General features: G+C 38.6%; 1 protein-coding gene across 11 annotated transcripts in view; it reads right to left on the bottom strand.

The window, feature by feature from the left end:
- The window catches only part of LOC124140852 (FH1/FH2 domain-containing protein 3-like), a 164400-nt gene that overhangs the window by 14720 nt on the left and 128949 nt on the right, over nucleotides 1–20731 (bottom strand). For 8 of the 11 annotated variants that reach the window (XR_007221732.1, XM_046508642.2, XM_048397603.1 and 5 more), the window contains 16 exons: nucleotides 18924–19029; nucleotides 18250–18344; nucleotides 17012–17123; nucleotides 15882–15976; nucleotides 15045–15188; nucleotides 14741–14802; nucleotides 13902–14066; nucleotides 13003–13091; nucleotides 10976–11212; nucleotides 8691–9712; nucleotides 6780–6785; nucleotides 4783–4938; nucleotides 3666–3851; nucleotides 1833–1952; nucleotides 999–1160; nucleotides 456–574 (listed from right to left, as the gene is read on the bottom strand). Coding sequence is in view for 10 of the 11 variants with exons in the window: in XM_046508642.2 (XP_046364598.2) it covers nucleotides 456–574; nucleotides 999–1160; nucleotides 1833–1952; nucleotides 3666–3851; nucleotides 4783–4938; nucleotides 6780–6785; nucleotides 8691–9712; nucleotides 10976–11212; nucleotides 13003–13091; nucleotides 13902–14066; nucleotides 14741–14802; nucleotides 15045–15188; nucleotides 15882–15976; nucleotides 17012–17123; nucleotides 18250–18344; nucleotides 18924–19029 (2876 nt within the window). In the remaining variant the exon portion in view is untranslated. Of the gene's footprint in view, nucleotides 1–455; nucleotides 575–998; nucleotides 1161–1832; nucleotides 1953–3665; nucleotides 3852–4782; nucleotides 4939–6779; nucleotides 6786–8690; nucleotides 9713–10975; nucleotides 11213–11745; nucleotides 11761–13002; nucleotides 13092–13901; nucleotides 14067–14740; nucleotides 14803–15044; nucleotides 15189–15881; nucleotides 15977–17011; nucleotides 17124–18249; nucleotides 18345–18923; nucleotides 19030–20731 lie in introns of all 11 variants that reach the window. The other 3 variants (XM_048397608.1, XM_048397602.1, XM_048397610.1) reach the window with 3 other exon arrangements.

Below are 20731 nucleotides of genomic sequence, written 5' to 3'. Positions count from 1 at the left end.
TGAACCACAACCTTCCACTTTCCAGGCAGATGCTCCATCCACTACACCACAGGTGGTGAGGTGAAATTGGGTTTAACGTCGCATCCAAGATTGTTGCTCTTATATAGCGAGGTGCATGTACGTGTGTGTGTGGCTGCTTGTACTAGTCCGGACTGATGCCGATTTATAGTGCTAGCTCACTGAGATACCATGCCACAGTTTAACATGAAAACCCCACTCAGACACAGTATACTGACTAAGAGCCGACCAGTGCTTGTTTTAGCCTCTTAATGCTGAGCGCCAGACAGGGTAACAACAAGTTCCATCTTTTCACGTCCTTTGGTATGACGCGGTCGGGGATCGAACCGGACCTTCCGCTCTCCGGGCGACTGCTCTACCTCTAGACCACGGAGACGGTCGCCACTACACCACAGAGGCGGTCAGATAAATTACAAAGCTAGACACAATCAACTCACTTTCCCTTCATGTCTGAGGAAGTGCCGTCGTGTTTGATGATTGCTCGGAGGTAATCCCAAGAGGACTTGCAGTCACATTCCAACTTGTTCAACTTGTTGGTGAGCTCATCCCAGTCAATCTGACAACACAAACATGGGATCTTCAGTAACATAACTACCCTTTTCTCAAGTTGACGTATCAAGATTATTTGCATAATTGATTTCCTTCAATTCAAGTCTTGGCTAAAAGTATAAGACAAGATAATGCATAGGTTTCTCGTCTGGAACATGATTTCTCCTGCCACAGATGTGTACAAAATATATGGAAACTACTTATGTTATTAGGACATTGTGCATGAATATTTTACTTCTTTTTTTGTCAACAATGACATGCACACAAACATTAAATGAATAAGTAAAAAATGTCCACTCCCCCTTCTCAGGGTTCAAATAAGTAACAGCCATACTTTCCTCTGTGCATCGTCAACCAATAGTTTTGAATGTGGAACCGTAGTCGTAGGCGTAACGGCTGATATACCTTTAAGTATGGGCATGTCAACTCACCCGAGAGCACCGTGTGAGAGGTCCAAGTTCGGAGTAGAGATCAGTGGTGTCAGGGAACTGGTCCAGGATGACATTACACAGGTGATGAAGAAGAGAGTGTTTGTGCACTGTGTCCTTCACCTCAGGGATCCGAGACAAGAAATCTACCGAGAAAGCTCGGGCCTGCAGGAGCAAAACATGTAATCAGGTAACACCCGAAAAGACAACCCATAGTTATTCATACTGAACAGAAAATTACAGGATCAAATTTCATAAAAAATTCAAGATCCCTAACCTTTTTTTTAGTTTATTTACTTTAAAAGGAAAAATCTCACACGAGGATCTAACATAAGCATAAGAAGATTTAACTTAATACAAGGCCATCTTTATTTCACTAGATTATCCCTTGGTGTTAATCCAATGAGTTCAGCTTAAAAATCACCACTGTCAAAGCTTGACATGTCAGCCTATAAACCGTCAGATTTGGCTTGGCATAAAGTGAGTGAGTGAGTATGGTTTTACGCCGCTTTTAGAATATTCCAGCAATATCATGGCGGGGGACACCAGAAATGGGCTTCACATATTGTACCCATGTCGGGAATCAAACCCGGCCGAACGCTTTAACCACTAGGCTACCCGACCACCCCCTTGGCATAAGGGAATCAGTTATAGATACAATTTAAGCGTATCACAAACCATGACCTGCACCATCTGGGTACAAGGACACACTGAGGAGGCCAGAGCTCTGTTCCACAAAGTGAGCTTCAACACCTTGTGTGACACTATCGGTATTTGGGACCTGCTCTGAACATCAAGAGGATATTCTAGTATGATTATCTAATGAAAGCCACTGACCTGAGCACCATTTAGGAAGTTACCGATCGCGAGGATCGTAGACAGGATACATCTAAACGTCTTGTTTTGTGTCAGTGTATCAATGCCTTTCTTCAGGTCCATGAGGGGCTCAGACACTTCCTGTCGGGGAGAACAATATTGTCATCAACATGTTTAATTACACACAAAGATCATTTTCATTTTGATTTTTCAATTTTTATCAGAAATACATTTGACATTAATTAAAGAATCCATTATGCTAAACATGGCAAAATAGAGATAATATCTTGCTACAAAAGAGAAAAGATATAAAATAAAAAACAACATTTCTGATTATTTTATCTGAATATGTTGGCATGTGAGCAGTATTAGTTAGGCTTAACAAATTGTAACCTATTGTCTGTCAGTAAACGTATTGTCTGCACATTCATTTAGTTATCATTGGGTGGAATATAATCAAATAGAATACACTTCAGCGTACATATACTACTCAAAATAAGTTAAAGAACACCCACAACTGGAAGGCTGTGAGTTGCAATACCCATCAGACATGTTTGTTTGTTGCTTAACGCTGCTCTCAGCAATATTCCAGCCATATGACAGTGGTCTGTAAATAATCAAGTCTGGACCAGACAATCTAGTGATCATGAGCATCAATCAACGCAGTAATGACAGATTACCCATAAAAAAACCAAGTTGCTCTTAAACTTCTTTTGTTTAGTTAATACCACCAAAAGGACAGCTTTATGGTGAAGGACTCCTTCACTTAAAGATCATGCCAAAGGGTAGGACGAATGTATTTACAATGAAATATTCTCAGCTGGTATTGTGTACCTCGCTGTTGAACAGTGCCTCCTCCGAGAGGTCAAGGGGGCAATAAAGGCATTGCTTTATACTACCAGTTCACAGATTACATTGAGTGAGTTGGTCTCAACAATGCTTTATTTTCAGTTTAAAGGTGTGGGCGGAAAAATCTGGCAATTCTAAAATTTAAAAAAAAAATTACTACTTTGGCGAAACACCTGAACATGGGATTGGTGCTGACAAACCAAGAATCATAATCAGGGTGAATCTGGGATTTGAACCCAGATTACTGGTTTTTGGTATGCCCAAGGGATGCAGTTCAGCTAATTGCATCTTAGATACTGGGCCATATGTACCCCCCCCCCCCCTCCCCTCCCCCCATCACCCTGCCTCCCACAGATTGCATTACTGTATTTTCTTGTGTATAGTGCACACTTTTCCACGTCTATATACAAATATACATCTGTGTTGAGTGGCTGTTCATATTACATGCAGACAATAAGTCCTCATTATTTTTCCCAATGCAAAGACATTGCCTTGAGCATGGAACACCAGATATAGCATGTCAACAAATCTGTACTGAAATAAGCAGGTTAGTCCAGTTATTACATTATAAAAAGTGTTTATTGTGTTTCTGGACTTACGGTAGTTATCTAATTTATTCAAATTTAATTCCATCTTGTTTAATTTTGGTGAAATAGTATTTGAACTGAAGGCAGATCACACCAGCTCACCGTTATTTATAGAAACCACGATCAGATTTCTGCCATTCACACCTTAGTTGTCAGAGAATGGATACATATATCATAAATGCCATACTTTGACTCATTAAAACACATTTGTTGTAGTTTGACTATGATATGTCAAATTGTTTTAACCATGGCAATAGCAAGACACTAGAAGCCTCAAACGGTGACTCATCAAACACATGTAAAACTAACAATATACCAAAGGGCTTATGGTTATTTTTAAGCGATCACTATACACAGGAAGATACCGTACATCAGTGGACCCGATAAAGACAAGGTGTCATGCTGCCCATGTACTTGCCTGTTCCATGTTCTCAAAGTCCAGCTTGAAGAGCCAGAGCTTGAGTCTGGGGATGAGCTCGGAGATGGAGGAGAGGGTCAGGAGGAACTGCTCGGCTGTCCCCAGGGGGATGTCAGGGTTCGCCATCTGCGCCTCAAGGATCTTCCCCTTCTCCTCATCCGTCGGGATCATCGTCGACAGGATCTTCTGCAGAAACACAAAGAAAATCAGTTCATTTTAAGGCGATTTTTTTTATACCAAACATGTCAGCTTAATTTTAAAGTGACAGTGCTTTGGTGAAACCTACTGCAAGGTTTTGGCGCTGATAAACAAATAATGATTAGGGTAGACCTGGCATTCCAACCCAGCCATAAACTTGACACAGCTGAGGGAAGAATCTTTACATACTTGATTAGCAGTGCGGCAGGAAATCGCGCCATATTCCTGAAATATCACAGCAGGGGACACCCAAAGTGGACTTGACACATTGTACCAATGTCGGAAATCGAAGTGCCTTTGGCGTGATAAGCGAATACTTTAACCACTACACTACCCCATTGTCCCTACCTCTGAGGAAGGAAAAGAGATGTGGGTGTTCCTCAGAAAAACATACAAAAAAAATGAGGGAGCTGGGTTTAATTCTGTTTAGTACAGTATTTCACAGGCCCAAGAGATGCAGATCATATGTGTCAAACACATGGAAATTTTGGATTTGAATCAGTGATCATCAGACCCTTGAGTTAAGACATGCATCTCCACAATGTAGGTCATGGTGCTACTTTGCTGAAACCCATATATTAGTATCAGGCAAACTGTTGGCTCACCAAGGTTCATACTTAGGGCCACAGACTAAGATCTAGCCTCTGAAATGAACATATCTTACAGAAAATAACACTTGTAAGCAGTGGTAAACAGTTGTAAAAATATGGTTATAAAATATAATAAAAAGAAGCCAAGAGACTTTCTTCATCTTCATTACTGCAGTTATCTAGACTTGCCAGGGCTGTATTGGCTATATTTGTTTCAGAGTCTGTGGAACAGACTATCGGGGCCAATACCTAAGTACAATCAAGTAAAAATAATGTGATCAAACCTACTTAACAGGTTCCCAGGAATTGATCATTTTTCATCTACTTACTTCAATGCCCTCTTTATTCATGATTGACACATCCATTTTCAAGATGGCTGCCTTGATGGTTCTTGGAGGTGGCAGGACTGTCAGACCAATGTTGATGGCGTTGGATCGCTTTGGATCCAAGACAACAATCTCCTTCCTGGACCCAGTTTCTTGTTTCTGTTGAAACAGGCAACAACAATCTATACTTTTGAAGCGTGCAATATGGCAGCCAGTGACATGATGAGAGCTATGTAGATGAAGGATACTGGAAAGGAAGGCTGAAAAGAACAGAACAAGGAGGGAGAGTCCATTGACAGGACAGGGAGATGGGAAAATCCACTGCCACAACAAGTAGCTTGGAGAGTCCACTCACAGGATAGGGAGTTGGGAGAGTCCACTCACAGGAAAGGGAGTTGGGAGAGTCCACTCACAGGAAAAGGAGTCGGGGGGAGTCCAATCAAAGGATAGGGAGTTGGGGGAGTCCACTCACAGGAAAGGGAGTTGGGAGAGTACACTCACAGGATAGGGAGTTGGGAGAGTCCACTCACAGGAAGGGGAGCAAGGTTTTTTAAGCTGGACATAGAAACAGGGACATAAACGTTGAAATTCAGTTTTGACCATCCTCGGTTATCTAGTGAATTATATCTCCATGTTATTATTACATATACCCTGGACACATTTGCCACCATAGCTTCATTTCAGACGTGACACATCACTGGCTACGCTCTCTTATCACTTACTCTCATGCATAAAATCAATAACCAATCAAAATCCTTCTTCTGAACATAGTTCGGCATAGATCTCCATTGAAAATTGATGTCTCATCCCAGTAAGCCCTTGATATATTAAATCAAACCAGAAAACTGTTACAAATGATTTTGAGCTGGAGAGATGTTTTCCCAAGGAACAAGACAGGGGAGGTAAGTCTTGCTACAATGTTGTTACGGTTGTATTTGAGACAACACGGAAAAGTCGAGATGAATACTGGTGATATCACTGCATGTTTCAAACACAAAAGAACGGCGGCGTCAATTAACTGGATGTCTATTTTTAACTTTGCATCATTCAAACCAGACTTAAATGTAGGTAAGGTGGCAAAAGGGTCCAGGATATTTATCACAATAAAATGAAGATGTAATACACTGATAATGGAGGACTAGTGTTGAGAAACATGTCTCCAGTTGCTCTTCATAAACTCTTGTTGTTTCAACTTTCATTAAAAACACAATTATGGCATATCTATCCAGGGCAACAGGTCATATTAGTGTTTTCCATGTCCAGGAAAGTAAGTAGAAATTAAAGCTTAAAACTAGAGTGACAGCCAGACAGAAAGGAAGACAGCCACAGTAGAACAGTGAAGCCTAGCAAAGGCAGTCAAGAGGAACATTATTTTCCAAAGTATTCAATCACTTACAACAAAAGCAACAAAAGCAATGTTTTAATGACAGAACTTGCATGAAATCATGAATAACTAGCAATACGAAGGATCTTGCAAATGTTAACATAAAAATCTATGAGGCAAATTTCCTATTTCTGCAGCACAAGTATCACAATATCCAACTGCTGTTAGAAGCTTGACCAATGAGATTACAGCACATGATGATGAAGACAGGGAGAATGAAATACTTTCTATATTTACACACTGATATGTCTCCTTTATCACATCTCTCACTAAACAATACCTACTTTATTCCATGCTTTGACAACATTCAATTATCGGATAAGTAACGTCAGTGAGCAGGATCCTATCACTTACACTATAGAACAGATCTCACTAATTCAAATGATAGATTTGTTTTTTTACTTTTACATTAATTAAAAATTATGAAACTGGTTTGTGAAAATCATTCATACCAAAATCATTCGTACCAAAAATAATGTCAATACATACCAGAAGTGAATCTTTAAATGTTGATAAGTTTTAGGCATTCTTGGTATGAAATCCTTTCATAAACAGATTCAATCACATTTACAATATTCAATTGGTGAATATTAGCCATTACTATGCTAGTTCTTACCACTTCCTGTTAACACAACCACGTGACAACATGCATATTAGGCACCAGCAATGTCGGCAAGAGTGCATGAAAATAGAAGACATATTATTTGCATAGTTGAGTTCAAACAATATTATCACAGTGCACGTGTCATCTGTTTGTAAATATCAAATTGTGGTGCTGAAAAAGAACTGCAGTTATGAATTCAAAACTTTTGATCAAGCTTAATCCATTACAACTTTATTCTACAGTGTTGGGAAACGTCAATTTATTTTACGTACATTGCCAATTATTTGTTTATTATAGCATTCCCAAGAGATTTCATGGAAGAAACAGTTCAATACAACTAACTGTTAATACTGTTATAGAAATATTATTAATGTCATATATATACCTTTCATTCAACTGTATCAAGAAGGATAAGCTTGATCATGAAAAGTGTCATTAAATCAGTGTAAATATGTAAATCCAAAGTGCATATAAAACAATGTGTTGAATCCCTTTCCTTATTGCTTTAAATCAACAAAACTTCCTAATCAGTATAACAAACTGTCACCTCAACCATCTTCAAGAATCACTCTTACATTATTACAAAAATTATTATAATCAACGATAACTTCAACTGTATATTTGTTTTGTCAAATCTATTTCCAATAGTAACTTAGTCATAAAAGTTGTCAAGTTTCACAAACAAAATAATTCTTGAAGATCATGCCAACATTTGGAAACAGAAGAACATCATTATAAACAGTCCTTTACCATGATCCGGACATGAAACTGTTGGAAATGACAAGTAGCCTTAGATACTGATGTCAATATTTAAAAGTACACGTGTTATACCAAGACAGCTAGAAGAAACCCTTGTAAGAAGTTGACTCTTGTCTATAATGTGCCCCCACTTATCCCCTGATTCTGAAAAAAACATCTTCTACAGTACACTGCTCTTGAATGAGTGAGTGAGTGAGTATGGTTTTACACCGCTTTTAGCAATATTCCAGCAATATCACGGCGAGGGACACCAGAAATGGGCTTCAGACATTGTACCCATGTCGGGAATCGAACCTGGGTTCTTTGGCGTGACGAGTGAACGCTTTAACCACTAGGCTACCCCACCGCCCTGGACTTGGATGAGGATCACCATACAGTGAAATATGTATGACCATTTCTATCAGATATCATTAAACTGACTTGATGCAAACTATCTGTGTTTGTTTACAGTTACATTGTCTTTGAAATAATCTGAAGATATTGGTGAGCATATGAATTGAACATATCAATCATGAAAGTTTTCAGGCCTTGAGTAACACCCAATCACAGCTTTTATGAATAAATTAAAATGCTCATAGTTGACAGAAAGAAGGTGCTATCCATCCCAGCCCAACAACAAATTGTTTGCTATGATGTTGAGACTTTGGGCCTCTGTATAACATCCCATGTCGACTTCACTACATGTATTAGCTGTGTTGTGGTGATGTCTGTATTCACTCAAAATACAAACATGTCAAGCCTGTTATCAGTATAGGTAACATATTTCAGCTTATCCTAAAATCTGTTGAGCTCTAATGTAAGTAGCTTTTAATTATTAATATTTGTACTGTACTAATTGTACATTCTTCATGTTCTTCAGTATAATTTTCATCAAAGAACTTTTCAGCCAAAGAGGTGGTTATTTCTAAATATAATCAAAGCTGTCAAATTAAAGAAAGTAATGTCTATATGGGTAAATATCAATTCCGTATTTTTGTGCAGTGATTGAACTAATCAGTATTTATGAAACAAGAAATGTCGTACATGCAAGACATATTTAATCCTTTTTTAACAGTTCCTTATATTCAATAAACAAAGTATTTATCTCTAAGGCAAGGGCTCAATGAACAAAGCCTGACATGTTTGTATGAGTTAGAAGCACTCGTGTAAGCTGTGGCCACTCACCTTAGTCTTAACCTCACTGGACCTGGTTTCAAACAGGTGCTCCAACTTCTCAGGATCAAGTTTGACTGTGACAAGCTGCTTCCACACTGTCTCATCCTTCTCCTTTGGAGTAGCGGGCTGGGTCTGGAGAGGTCTCCAATGGAGACGGATAGTCTTCTTGTTCTTTGGCAAGTTGGCTCCCAGGGGAGGTGGCAAATTAGAGTCCTCTGGGGGAGGACCACCCATACTGGGAGGGGGTGGGGGTGGAGGCATTCCTGGAGGCATGGGTGGGGGTGGGGGCATGCCTCCCATCATTGGTGGTGGGGGTGGGGGTGGGAAGCCCCCGAGGGGTGGTGGTGGGGGAGGGAAACCCATTGGAGGAGGAGGAGGCATATCACCATTCATGTCAAATGCCATCTTAGGAGGTGCAAACACATCATCGTCATCCTCATCCCTGAGATCTGTGAAGTCCATGTCTTTAATTTTCAGAGGTCGCTTCAGTCTCCTCTGAATCCTCTCCCACTGCATGTCACTCTCTGTCTTCTTCACTTCAGGCTCTGGCACCGGTTTAGGTGCAGCAGGTTTAGTATGCAAGCCATCCTTAGCACGCCCAATCAAACCACTAGAATCACCTTGAGGTCTGCCCATCTCAATGGGCAGCTTGGACTCATCCTGAGGACCAAACCTACTAACAGCACTCTGTACATTGCCATCAGGTAACCTGTCCAAAACATGCTTCTTTGGAGGCACATTGGCATTAGAACCTTCATGGAAAGTCTCCTTCCTTTGAGAAACACTCCCTCCCTGAATATACGGACCTTGCATATCATCCTCTTCCAAACCATGCTTCTGTTTGTACATCTGCCATCGTTTGTTGCTTGACAGTGCCTCTGACTCACCTTCAGGAGCATTGCGCATCTGACCTTGATTGACTGCATTGTTCTTAGCATCCAAGTTATTTGGTTCATAGTTGTCTCCCTGACTGTTGAAGCTCTGATAGCCAGACTCGTTCAATCTCGAGCCTTTGGAACCCCTTTGGTCATCTGCAAGGGAAGTCAACTCTCTATGGATTTTTGTGTACACCTTGTCAAATATTATCAGGAAAAGGAACAAGAAACAACAGATTTTGTGTTCGGTTTACATTTATCTTTAGGGTGAGTGGCATTTGATTGCAGTGATGTCTTGGGCGGGTCATCAAGAAACAGTTTCACAAATTGTACCCAACTTACTTTCAAGAAACATATCATATCAAAGTGTCATATCAAAGTACAGTCCTACCCTTATGGGGAATCAAACCTGGATTATCTGCATGATGCGTAAACATAACCACTTGGCTACCCGACTTCTCACTTAAGAACCAGAATATCAGTTTCCAAAACATCATGGCAAGAATGTGAACACAATTATTGTTTCTTGTCCTAATTATACATGCAAAAGTTTCACATTCCATGCGTGAAAACACTGAATGAGCCAAGTCATGCTTCAATGTGCATCAACCCTGACGTCATAGTGAGTTACACAGCATACAGATAGATGAGAACATCATCGGGATGAAGACCGCTCTATCTTGTCATCTCACTGATTTATACTACATCAACATATACAGCTTATTATTAGATTATTAGACGACATGAAATACTTTGGTTATAAAACAAAACCTGACCCAAATGCAATACCTGTCCTCAATGGTTAATTTGGAGTATTACTGCACATTTTATTAGTAGTCAAATGGGCCCTTGTCATTCGTAGTATTAGCGGGTGCAGAATACATAGAAATCTGTGAACTGCATTTGAGGGCTATTTCTTGCCCCTTCATTCACCTGATGAAGTGGTGTGTGTTTGTTTGTTGTTTAACACCTCACTCAGCAATATTCCAGCTATATGACAGTGGTCTGTAAATAATCAAGTCTGGACCAGACACTCCAGTGATTGACATCATGAGCATCGATCCACGCAATTGGGATAGGATGACATGCATCAACCAAGTCAGCGAGCCCGACCGCCTGACCACCTGATCCCGTTAGGTGCCTCTTATGACAAGCATAGTTGCTCTTATGGCAAACATGGGTTGCTGAAGACCTATGCTCTACGAGGATCTACATGGGTACCTAATGAATTGGGGAAAATTAGCCTGAAACTCTGTTACCAACAATTAAAATGGATTTTCTCTGCAAGACCTCATGACTGCTGACCAAATGACGTTTCTGTGACACCCTTTCCTAATGAGTCAATATCACTGAACATGGACTTGTCTCTGAAATACCTCATTATTGCTGTCCAATTGACTTTACTGTTAGACACCTTACCTAATGAGTCAATATCACTGAAAGAACTAAAGGAGGCAGGATCCGGATCTGGCAAATGATCGTGGGCAGATTCTGGGGGGAAGGAGCTAGAGCTACTGGTGGTGCTGGTGGATGATATACTGGCCACTGATATGCGATCAGCCTCGGGGAGATCAATGTTTTTCAATTCTTGTTCCTTTCGTAATGTCAGCTGACGTTCCCGCCGTCTTTCTTTTCGTTCCTGTCGACTTTCTGAGGCTGTGGGTATGTATACATGCAGTTAGTGGCACCCACATGCACAAAAACAATGTCACACATAGTCAATCTTGATACACTGTCTTATCCTGAGCGCTATGAATGACCAATCTACTTATGTTTTGACTATTTGCATTGTGGTTCAAATGATATTTGATTTTTAAAATGAAAATATAAATTTCATACCATGATTAATTAAACTTTATTAAAACAGTTTTAGAATATCAAACAAAACAACATATTTTGAAAATACTTAACGAATGGAAACTTAAAAAGATAAAAACTCCAAATTATTTTAAAAAATTCAAAACAGAAATTTAAGAAAGTATTGTCTTTCAGCCTCAGGATAAGAAATAATCTAGTACATCACCAAACACATTAATACATGCAGCAATGATCAGAGCCATAAAACTCCTATCATGTCAACACCAGGGTACTTTGTTCCTTAATTAGGTTTTAGGGTACGCTGTACAGCTATAAAGGGTCTTCTAATTATGATAGGGTTGAAGTCAAAGGGGTTAAAGTGATGAATGTACCTTCAATATTTGTCGCTGGAATTACAGAAGACATAGACATTGTTCATATTTCTCAAAATGTTTCATCTCATGAAAAGTATGAAATTGGTTTATAATGATTAATTAGTTTGATTCTACAGTTTATGCACGACATCCTAAAATATATAAATACATGCATTCCATTGTTAGTTGACAGCAAGGTATTGGTCTGTGCCATGATTCAATGGCCCAATATCACATTAACATTGGAGTTTCCCAAAGTCTTGATTATTAAGGTCAAAACTGAGTGGACTATCAGCATTGTCAGACCTCAGTGGTGTTGGCATTTGGTAGTTTGGGGATATTCAGTGGAAGTAAAAGCTTTCACACAGGGGACAAGTTGTTGATGTAAAGTAGTGAGTGAGTGAGTGAGTGAGTGAAATTTAACGTCACATCGGCAATATTTCAGCCATATCGTGACGAATGATGTAAAGTAAACGTGAATCCAACAATATTTTGGAGTCTTATCAATCGTGTAATCAAAGAGTCAGCTCTAATTGTTGATCACCAAATTAACGATTCTTCAGTCATATATGACATCCATAAACATATACAGTCAGCTCCAGGCATCGCAAGCTTACAACTTTATGATTTATGTTGTAAATCGTACATTTTGAACTTGTTCATCATATCGCACTAAGATAACATATCACTGTTCAGTGATAACACATATTACACTGCATTGCATTACAACCTTATGTCTGGAGTTGATTGTATGGTTAGCACACACATGATTTTGAAATTTAAGAACTAAAACATGCAGAATACTCATGCATTTGACATGTGTCACATGATGTTTTGTGAGTACTAATGGAAAACAATTGTTGATTTGTGGTTGTCACGAAAATAGAAGCTATCATTCGAATGGCTTTCAAAATGGAATGTTGTGAGGGTAATAGTATATTCAGAATAAGTGAGTCATTTTACTTATGACAAAGCAATTTCATACACAATTTAGATACAATCCCAAATGTGTGCCTCAAAATGTCCACTATCAATAAATGATATCCAATTACAAATACATCTAAAGATATTTTTTTCTCAGTATGACTAATAAATTGTTTCTATTAGCATTTTCATAAGTGCTCAAACTTCAAATTGATGGACAGAGCCATATAAGACAGGAACATCCTGCCCCATATCTCCTGGTGTATATAGACAATACTGTCCTGAATCTCAGGGTGTATATGGACAAGAATGCTCTCCAGTGAACAATGGCTGACAACAAATTCTACATACACTGGTTTCCATTATGCTGGTCTTGAGGGAAGGACTTGCGACTGCGCATGGGGAAGGGATCATTGTCTTCTGTCGGAGGACGGAACTGGCTGTAAACAAAGAGGAATTTATACATAATTCCTGTTAATACCAACAGGTCATTTTCATAAATGACATTTGCATGAAGTCTGCACATCAAGGGAGACAACCCTTCCCCAAAGGAAGAAAACTGTTGAAAGTATAGAGGGGACTACATTTTGAAAGCTACCTTTGAAGAATGTATCTCCCTATCAGTGAGTGAATGCTGTGTTATGCCCTGTGAGTATTCCAGCTATACACTCTCCTCCAAACAAGAAACGCCTGTTGTTTTCAAGATAGTCATTCAGTAGCTTCTGCCAGGCTATGAAGCAATAGGTAAGACCTGTGTGTGTTTGAAAAGCCAGAACATCTAGACTTCATTTTCTTGCATGAAAATTATTTTTGAAATTATTGCATTTAGATCTGGAGAGAATCTCATTATTCATGCATCAATTCTGATGACAAGCTTTGATGTGGTATTCGGGACCGATTCCAAAATCCCCACTGAGAAGAATGGAAAATGATCTGGAATTGAGCTGTAAGATCGGAATCATCAGATGATGATAGAAGGGTAACACACCGATGTCTGGGGTCAAGGTCGTCATTACTGACATGGACGTGTGCACCCATCAGCCTTCGAGTCCTACAGCTGTTCCCCTCGGAAAATACCTCCCTTATGTCAAAGGACATAACAAAGGACCTTACCTACCAATAAACAAGTTAAGTAGTGAGAAAGAAAGCAATCACTTGCTGCGCGCCTCCATCTTGAGTTATTTCTTGCTCTCGCGAGATCTCGTGATATATTTATGAACTTTAACATTTAACATAGCTTATGTACTTACTCAAGCTGCTTCTTTTTCCTGTACATTTCTGCTGGAGTTAGTTTTTCTGCATCCTGGGATTTCTGAGGCAGTACTGACATGCTGACTGACTTTGTCATCTTGGCCATGCCAACACTGCGCCGACTCTTACGCCCATCATCCTTACTCGTGGTTCGAGGCTGACGTCTGGAATATTATACAACCTTTGTTAACCTCATTTGTTACAAGCTCATTACCCAAACTAAGAAAATAGTTTACATTACCAACTGACTCTTTTGAGTGTTTGACTGCATATGCTTATAAAAAAAGTCAGTTTTCAAAAATGACTTTATACTATTTCCCACACAGCAAACCTCAGGAAGAGAATTTATGGATGTCAACTTCTTAATTATGAGGAACACAATGTTTCAGAGAATATACTTACTCCTTCATCAGGTGAAGGATGAATGAGTGAGTGAGTTGGGTTAACGCCGCTTTTAACAGTATTCCAGTTATATCGCGGCGTGTCAGCTTAATGTGGGAGGAAAGCCCAAAGTGATGCAGGTCTCAGACGTTTACCACTTCGGTGAAACCCACGAGCACAGGTAAGGTGCTGACAAACCTAGAAACATAATCAGGGCGAACCGGGATTCGAACCCACGATCATAGGTTTCTGGCGTGCCCAAGGGACGCAACTCTGCACAGCGAATCGCGGCGCCTTAGACGACTGGGCCACCTGTGCCCCCAGGTGAAGGATGAAGGATAAAGGAGTAAGTATATACTCCGAAACATTGTGTTCCTCATAATAAAGAAGTTGACATCCATAAATTCTCTTCCGTATGTATATCACTTCTAAATGCCTTTCAAAGATTTGAACAAACCTGAGATTTTCCAGCTGAGGAATATCAGCTTTATCCTCCCCATCTTCACTCTTCAGGGCAGCCTGCACAGAACAAGAAATGAGTTTTACTTTCGGATAATTATGGAACACACATATTACCAAGCTTGGAGACAGTTCTTTTTAAAAAAACATTGAGTCACTTTAAAAATAGGAAATGACATGGAAAAAGTCTGTTCTGTTAAATTTGAAAAAAAAGACATTTAAGGACAAGAAACTAAAGCAATAAACAGAATGACAAAGGCAAACTTTAGGTCACTTAAGCAAACATTTTATGACAAACGGACCTCATATGTCTGGAACTGTGTGATGAGATCGAGGTCGGAGCCCTTGCGGTTTATGTGCCTCTGTGTGACCCGCTCCATGCCTTGTTCCTCCAGTGCGTCCGTCACATCATAGAACGAGTCCTGGTCCGGCAGTGCATTGATCACCTGTACAGATTCATCATACAGATTCATCAGACTCTAGGTCTAACACAATCCATGGCAGTAGATGTCTTTACAAAGCTTTAAGAAATATACCAGCAATAGTACAGCAGAGTACAATGAGTGAGTTCGGTTTTACCCCACTTTTAGCAATATTCAAGCAATATCAAAGAGGCGGACTTCAGAATAAGCTTCACACATTGTATCCAAGTGGGGAATTGAAACAGGGGCTTTAGTGTGAACAGGTAATGCTTTAACTAGGCTCCATCCCAAGAGAACATTGTGGCCAATTTATGAACCAGTGAGTGAGTATGGTTTTATGTCACTTTTAGCAATATTCCAGCATTATCATGGCAGGGGACACCAGAAATTGGCTTCGAAAATTGTACCCATGTGGGGAATCAAACCCAAGGTCTTCGGCGTGACAAGCAAACGCTTTAACCACTAGGCTACCCCACCACCCCCCAATTTATGAATCAAACTCAGGACTTCTTTGAGTCAAGTAAACACCTTTCCCACTGAGCTATATCCCCACACCACACTTCATTTGACTGCCAGTAAAAGTGAGGTGAAATGGGGTTTAACGTCGTGTTCAAGATTATTGCACGACTGGATTATCATCCAATGACATTTGTAAACAGATGGAATAGTACTGGGTGGTAAGAATGAGAAGATCTAATGCACACTCCTGGCACTGACCTTGTTGATGAGTGTCATGGCGTAGATCAGGAGCTCTGTGTCAGTGCCGTCCTTTTCATCCAAAATGTTCATCAGGTTGGACCAAGGTCGGGATCCTAGAAATAAACATAAGTGAGTGAGTGAGTTACTAAGGTTTAATGCTGCTTTGAACAGCACTTCAGTTATATCACCGCATGTCAACTTAATGTGGGAGAAAACCCACAAACACAGGTATGGTGCTGACAAACCTAGAAACATAATAGTGGCGAACCAGGATTCGAAACCTAGGTTTCTGGTGTGCCCAAGGGACGGAACTCTGCACAAGGAATTGAGGTGCCTTAGACTTAGCAACTCATGCCCCCAGCATAAAAAACTCAAATAACCCTTTAAGTAGATTTTGTAAACATATTTATTGTTTGAGATAAAAATTCCCAATCAAATCAAGCCTGGGCTTATTCTGTGTGTTCAAGAATTAAATACTTATTACACTATCAAAGACCAGTTTGCATATAGATGAAAACAAAAAGGTGTAATGTTGTTTTGAAATGCCTTATGAACAATAATCTCTTTCCTTAATTCCTGAACTTATTCATGTCAAACATGCATCTAGATCATATCAAATCTTAATTATTCTAAATGTGAACATATTATAAATACAATTTCCGATTATTTCTCCACGTATATTTATCACAAAACAAGCAGTTTATTCAATCTTTGTACAAACAATGAAAATGGTGGCAACTTTTCCTGAAATGAAAATTCTTAGTCACAATACTAATTTCCAACCAAAACATCTCTGAGGGCGAAAACTAAATTCCAGACAACATGGAAACCATTTTACCTTACTAGCAAGATACCCGTGCACTGTATTCCTGACTACACATCTTCAACAACTTACACCATTTGCCTAAAAACATATCTCTCAGCAATAATACTACTTATGTAACAACTCATCTCTGAGAGAAGATGCCGCCTTCCTGACAACTTACACTGAACAAAAAACGTTAGGGATCATTAGTATGTTTTTTGATATAATTTTGGAATTGTGTGCTCAGTATTCACTACAAAAAGATATCACCCAAAATATTCATGATCCCTGACGTTTTTTGTTCTGTATATGTCTCAAAGCCAATGCTACTTTCCTGACATACCTCTGCGAGAGTCAACACTTTTGATAGCCTTGATGAGCTGTTGCGTATTACTCTCTGTGTACTCCACGAAAACCAGGATCAGCTTAAGTGCCGTCTTCACTACGAGGCGGCCCTGAAAGGAAGCGAGCGTGTGAATGAGTCTACTGTCCAGTAAATGGGATGAGGCGACATATTGTCCTTCACTCATCCTCTATTCTGTGGTTAGGTCACTGACATATTTCAGAATAGAACTCGGAAATGTTGGTGGGAAAATGGTAGAATGAGGGGTAGGAGTTTGATTTCTCTGATGTTTTAGACATACAGGAAGTACTGCATGGGACTGGTGGGTGAGGTTTGAAGAGGTGAGGTCAAATGGGCTTCAACGTCACGACCAAGATTATTGCACTGACACTGCGACGTGCATGCACGTGTGTATGTGGCTGCTTGTACTAGTCCGGACTGATAACGATCTTACAGTGCTAGCCCACTAAGATACCATGCTGCAGTTTAACATGAATACCCCACTCAGACACAGTATACTGACTCCAAGCCGACCAGTCCTTGTTTCAGCCCCTTAATGCCAAGCGCCAGGCAGGGTGACAACAAGCACCATCTTTTAACGTCTTTTGGTATGACGAGGCCGGGGATCAAACCCCGGACCTTCCGCTCTCCAGGCAGGCACTCTACCACTAGACCATGGAGGCAGTCCTGCAACTGACAGGATGCTATGTGAACTTGTATCTGTGTGCTGATTTGGCAAGTCTGCATCAGGATTCAAAGGTTGGTTGGTTGTTTTGTTGTTTAACGCCGCACTTAGTAATATTCCAGCTATATGACAGTGGTCTGTAAATAATTGAGTCTGGACCAGACAATCCAGTGATTGATATCACGAGCATCGATCCACGCAATTGGGATTGATGACATGCATCAACCAAGTCAGCGAGCCTGACCACCCGATCCCGTAAGTCGCCTTTTACGACAAGCATAGTCACCTTTTACAACAAGCATGGGTTGCTGAAGACCTATTCTACCCCGGAATCTTCACGGGTCTGCATCAGGATTCAAAACATACTAGTACCACATAAATAAAATCTGGAATGAATATCAAGTCTAGACATCTGACACAAAACAAAAGTCATTGACAAATTAGAATATAAGGTTAAAATATTAAAATTAGAAAGATATATTATTCTTCCATAAGGGTCGAAAGGGGAAAGGATAGTCGTAACACTGTGTATCGCGATGTGTCCTATCGTTACCTTTGATGCAAGCAAGCCATACAGCCACTGCACTGTGGCATTGTGTCGGATCACCCCTTCCATACCATCCACGTACAGCATCACCTGTCCCAGGGCTGCAACAGTAACAACATTGTACTCAGTGCTACACAACAACAACAACATCTATAGATTCATTTTAATGAGGTGTAATAGTCTTAGCATGACATCCACTGTACATGAGATTATCATACTGTGAAAGTAAGGCCACACTTTTCTATGTTTGATTTAGGGATTCGACTGACTACAGCCAAAGCTAAATTCAGAAAATATATAAAATGCTGTAAATTCATTCTTTTTTGCATGACTGCTTGATTTTTGAGAGATTTGAAAAATATAAAGAGGTAATGTTTGTTTAACAAATTATAATTGGTAAAATACATTGTATGTTGTCTCTGGCTATTGCAAACACCTTAGAAAGAGAGAAAAACATGTCTCTAAAATAAAATATTTAACATCATGGACTTTTAATAGAGTTAGCATTTAACTTATCTCCTTAAACTGACAGAACTAAACAAACACCAATTGAACCAAACAAACACCACAAAAAGTAAAAACATTCAGCAAAGTTATTCATATTTATAGTTATATAACCAAGCTAATTTTGTAACCTTCACTGTATAAAAATAAATCAAAAGCGAGCCTAACCAACTCACCCCTAAGTATATAGTTTTGATAGTTCTGGTCCGCCTCCGAGCCCACTTTGATAAGGCAGTCAAGTCCATCGTTGTTGACAAACTCATGGACAAGATCCTTATCATCCTGAAACACATCCCATCAAAATGTACATCACCTCAAATAGTCAAGTACATCTATATCAAGTTCACATCACAGACATTTCACCTGTATCATTCTCTTCAATGTAACTGAACATGTTATGACATATTTATTAGTCGTTTGGCCCAACCAATTCCTGTCCTTGTTTACAGATGGCAATAACTTCAACTCATGATTTTAAAATCTGGAAAACAATCAAAGATTATTCTGGCCTAAGAAAAGTTTTATATTATATTATATTATATTATATTATATTATATTATATTATATATTATATTATATTATATTATATTATATTATATTATATTATATTATATTATATTATATTATATTATATTATATTATATTATATTATGCAGGTATCCAGGTTCTAGTATCTGCTCAAGTTTGGTCTAATTTGTTCCACGACCAGTGTATCCGTTCACGTTCCATTTATTATTCTCAACTCCCTTTGGAGTATACAACCCAAGCTGCCTGAGGGCGCTAGAAGGTTTTTACATCCACCACACATATAGTTCAAATCACTTAAAGCTATCATGTGATTTCAATACAGGGATGTCCACCAACACGCTTGTTTAACCAGTGATTTGTTTTAATGCATTTCATCAAAATGTAATTAAATTCAGTTTCATAAATGACCACACACACATTGCAAGATGATCATCAAACATTCCAATAACCAATATAACATATTTAACCTGATCCTTGTGACCCACTTCAGAGCATGAATGGCAACGCTCCAGCCTCAAGTGTACATTTCCCATACCACTTAAACAGTACATGAATAGCTTCATTCTGGTGTTGTGTAATACATCATGGCATAGTCTGCATTCACAGACAGATACCGAGCATCTTGTATATCCTTCCCCGGAGGGAGAAACAGTGTAAAGTACAAAGTACAATGTTAATAATTACCATTGACACTATTGTTTTAAACATTATATTATATTGTATTGTATTGTATTGTATTGTATTGTATTGTATTGTATCGTATTAATTATATTATATTATATTATATTATATTATATTATATTATATTATATTATATTATATTATATTATATTATATTATATTATATTATAATTGTATTGTATTGTATTGTATTGTATCGCATTGCATCGCATCGCATCACATAATTATATTATATTATATTATATTATATTATATTATATTATATTATAGTGTAAAGTACAAAGTACAATGTTAATAATTACCATTGACACTATTGTTTTAAACATTATATTGTATTGTATTGTATTGTATTAATTATATTATATTATATTATATTATATTATATTATATTATATTATATTATATTATATTATATTATATTATATTATATTATATTATAATTGTATTGTATTGTATCGCATCGCATCGCATCGCATCACATAATTATATTATATTATATTATATTATTCCATCCATCCATTTGTCAATCTATTATACCACATATCATACATGCTGTACCATCCATTCACTCAAGTTACATATCATATCTATACAAACATTCTTTATCTATCATTTAGTATAATATATCCATCCATTTAAGTTATGCATCATATCTAAACAATCATTTTTATCTATTATAGGATATATTATATTCATCCATTGATTTGTTATTTACTGTATCCATACAATTATCTAAGTTATATATTGTATGTACATGATCATTCTTTATCTATTA

Source organism: Haliotis rufescens, unplaced genomic scaffold, assembly GCF_023055435.1.
Source record: "Haliotis rufescens isolate VD_foot unplaced genomic scaffold, xgHalRufe1.0.p SCAF_17, whole genome shotgun sequence".
Taxonomy (NCBI): domain Eukaryota; kingdom Metazoa; phylum Mollusca; class Gastropoda; order Lepetellida; family Haliotidae; genus Haliotis; species Haliotis rufescens.
This window is presented reverse-complemented; position numbering and strand designations above follow the sequence as displayed.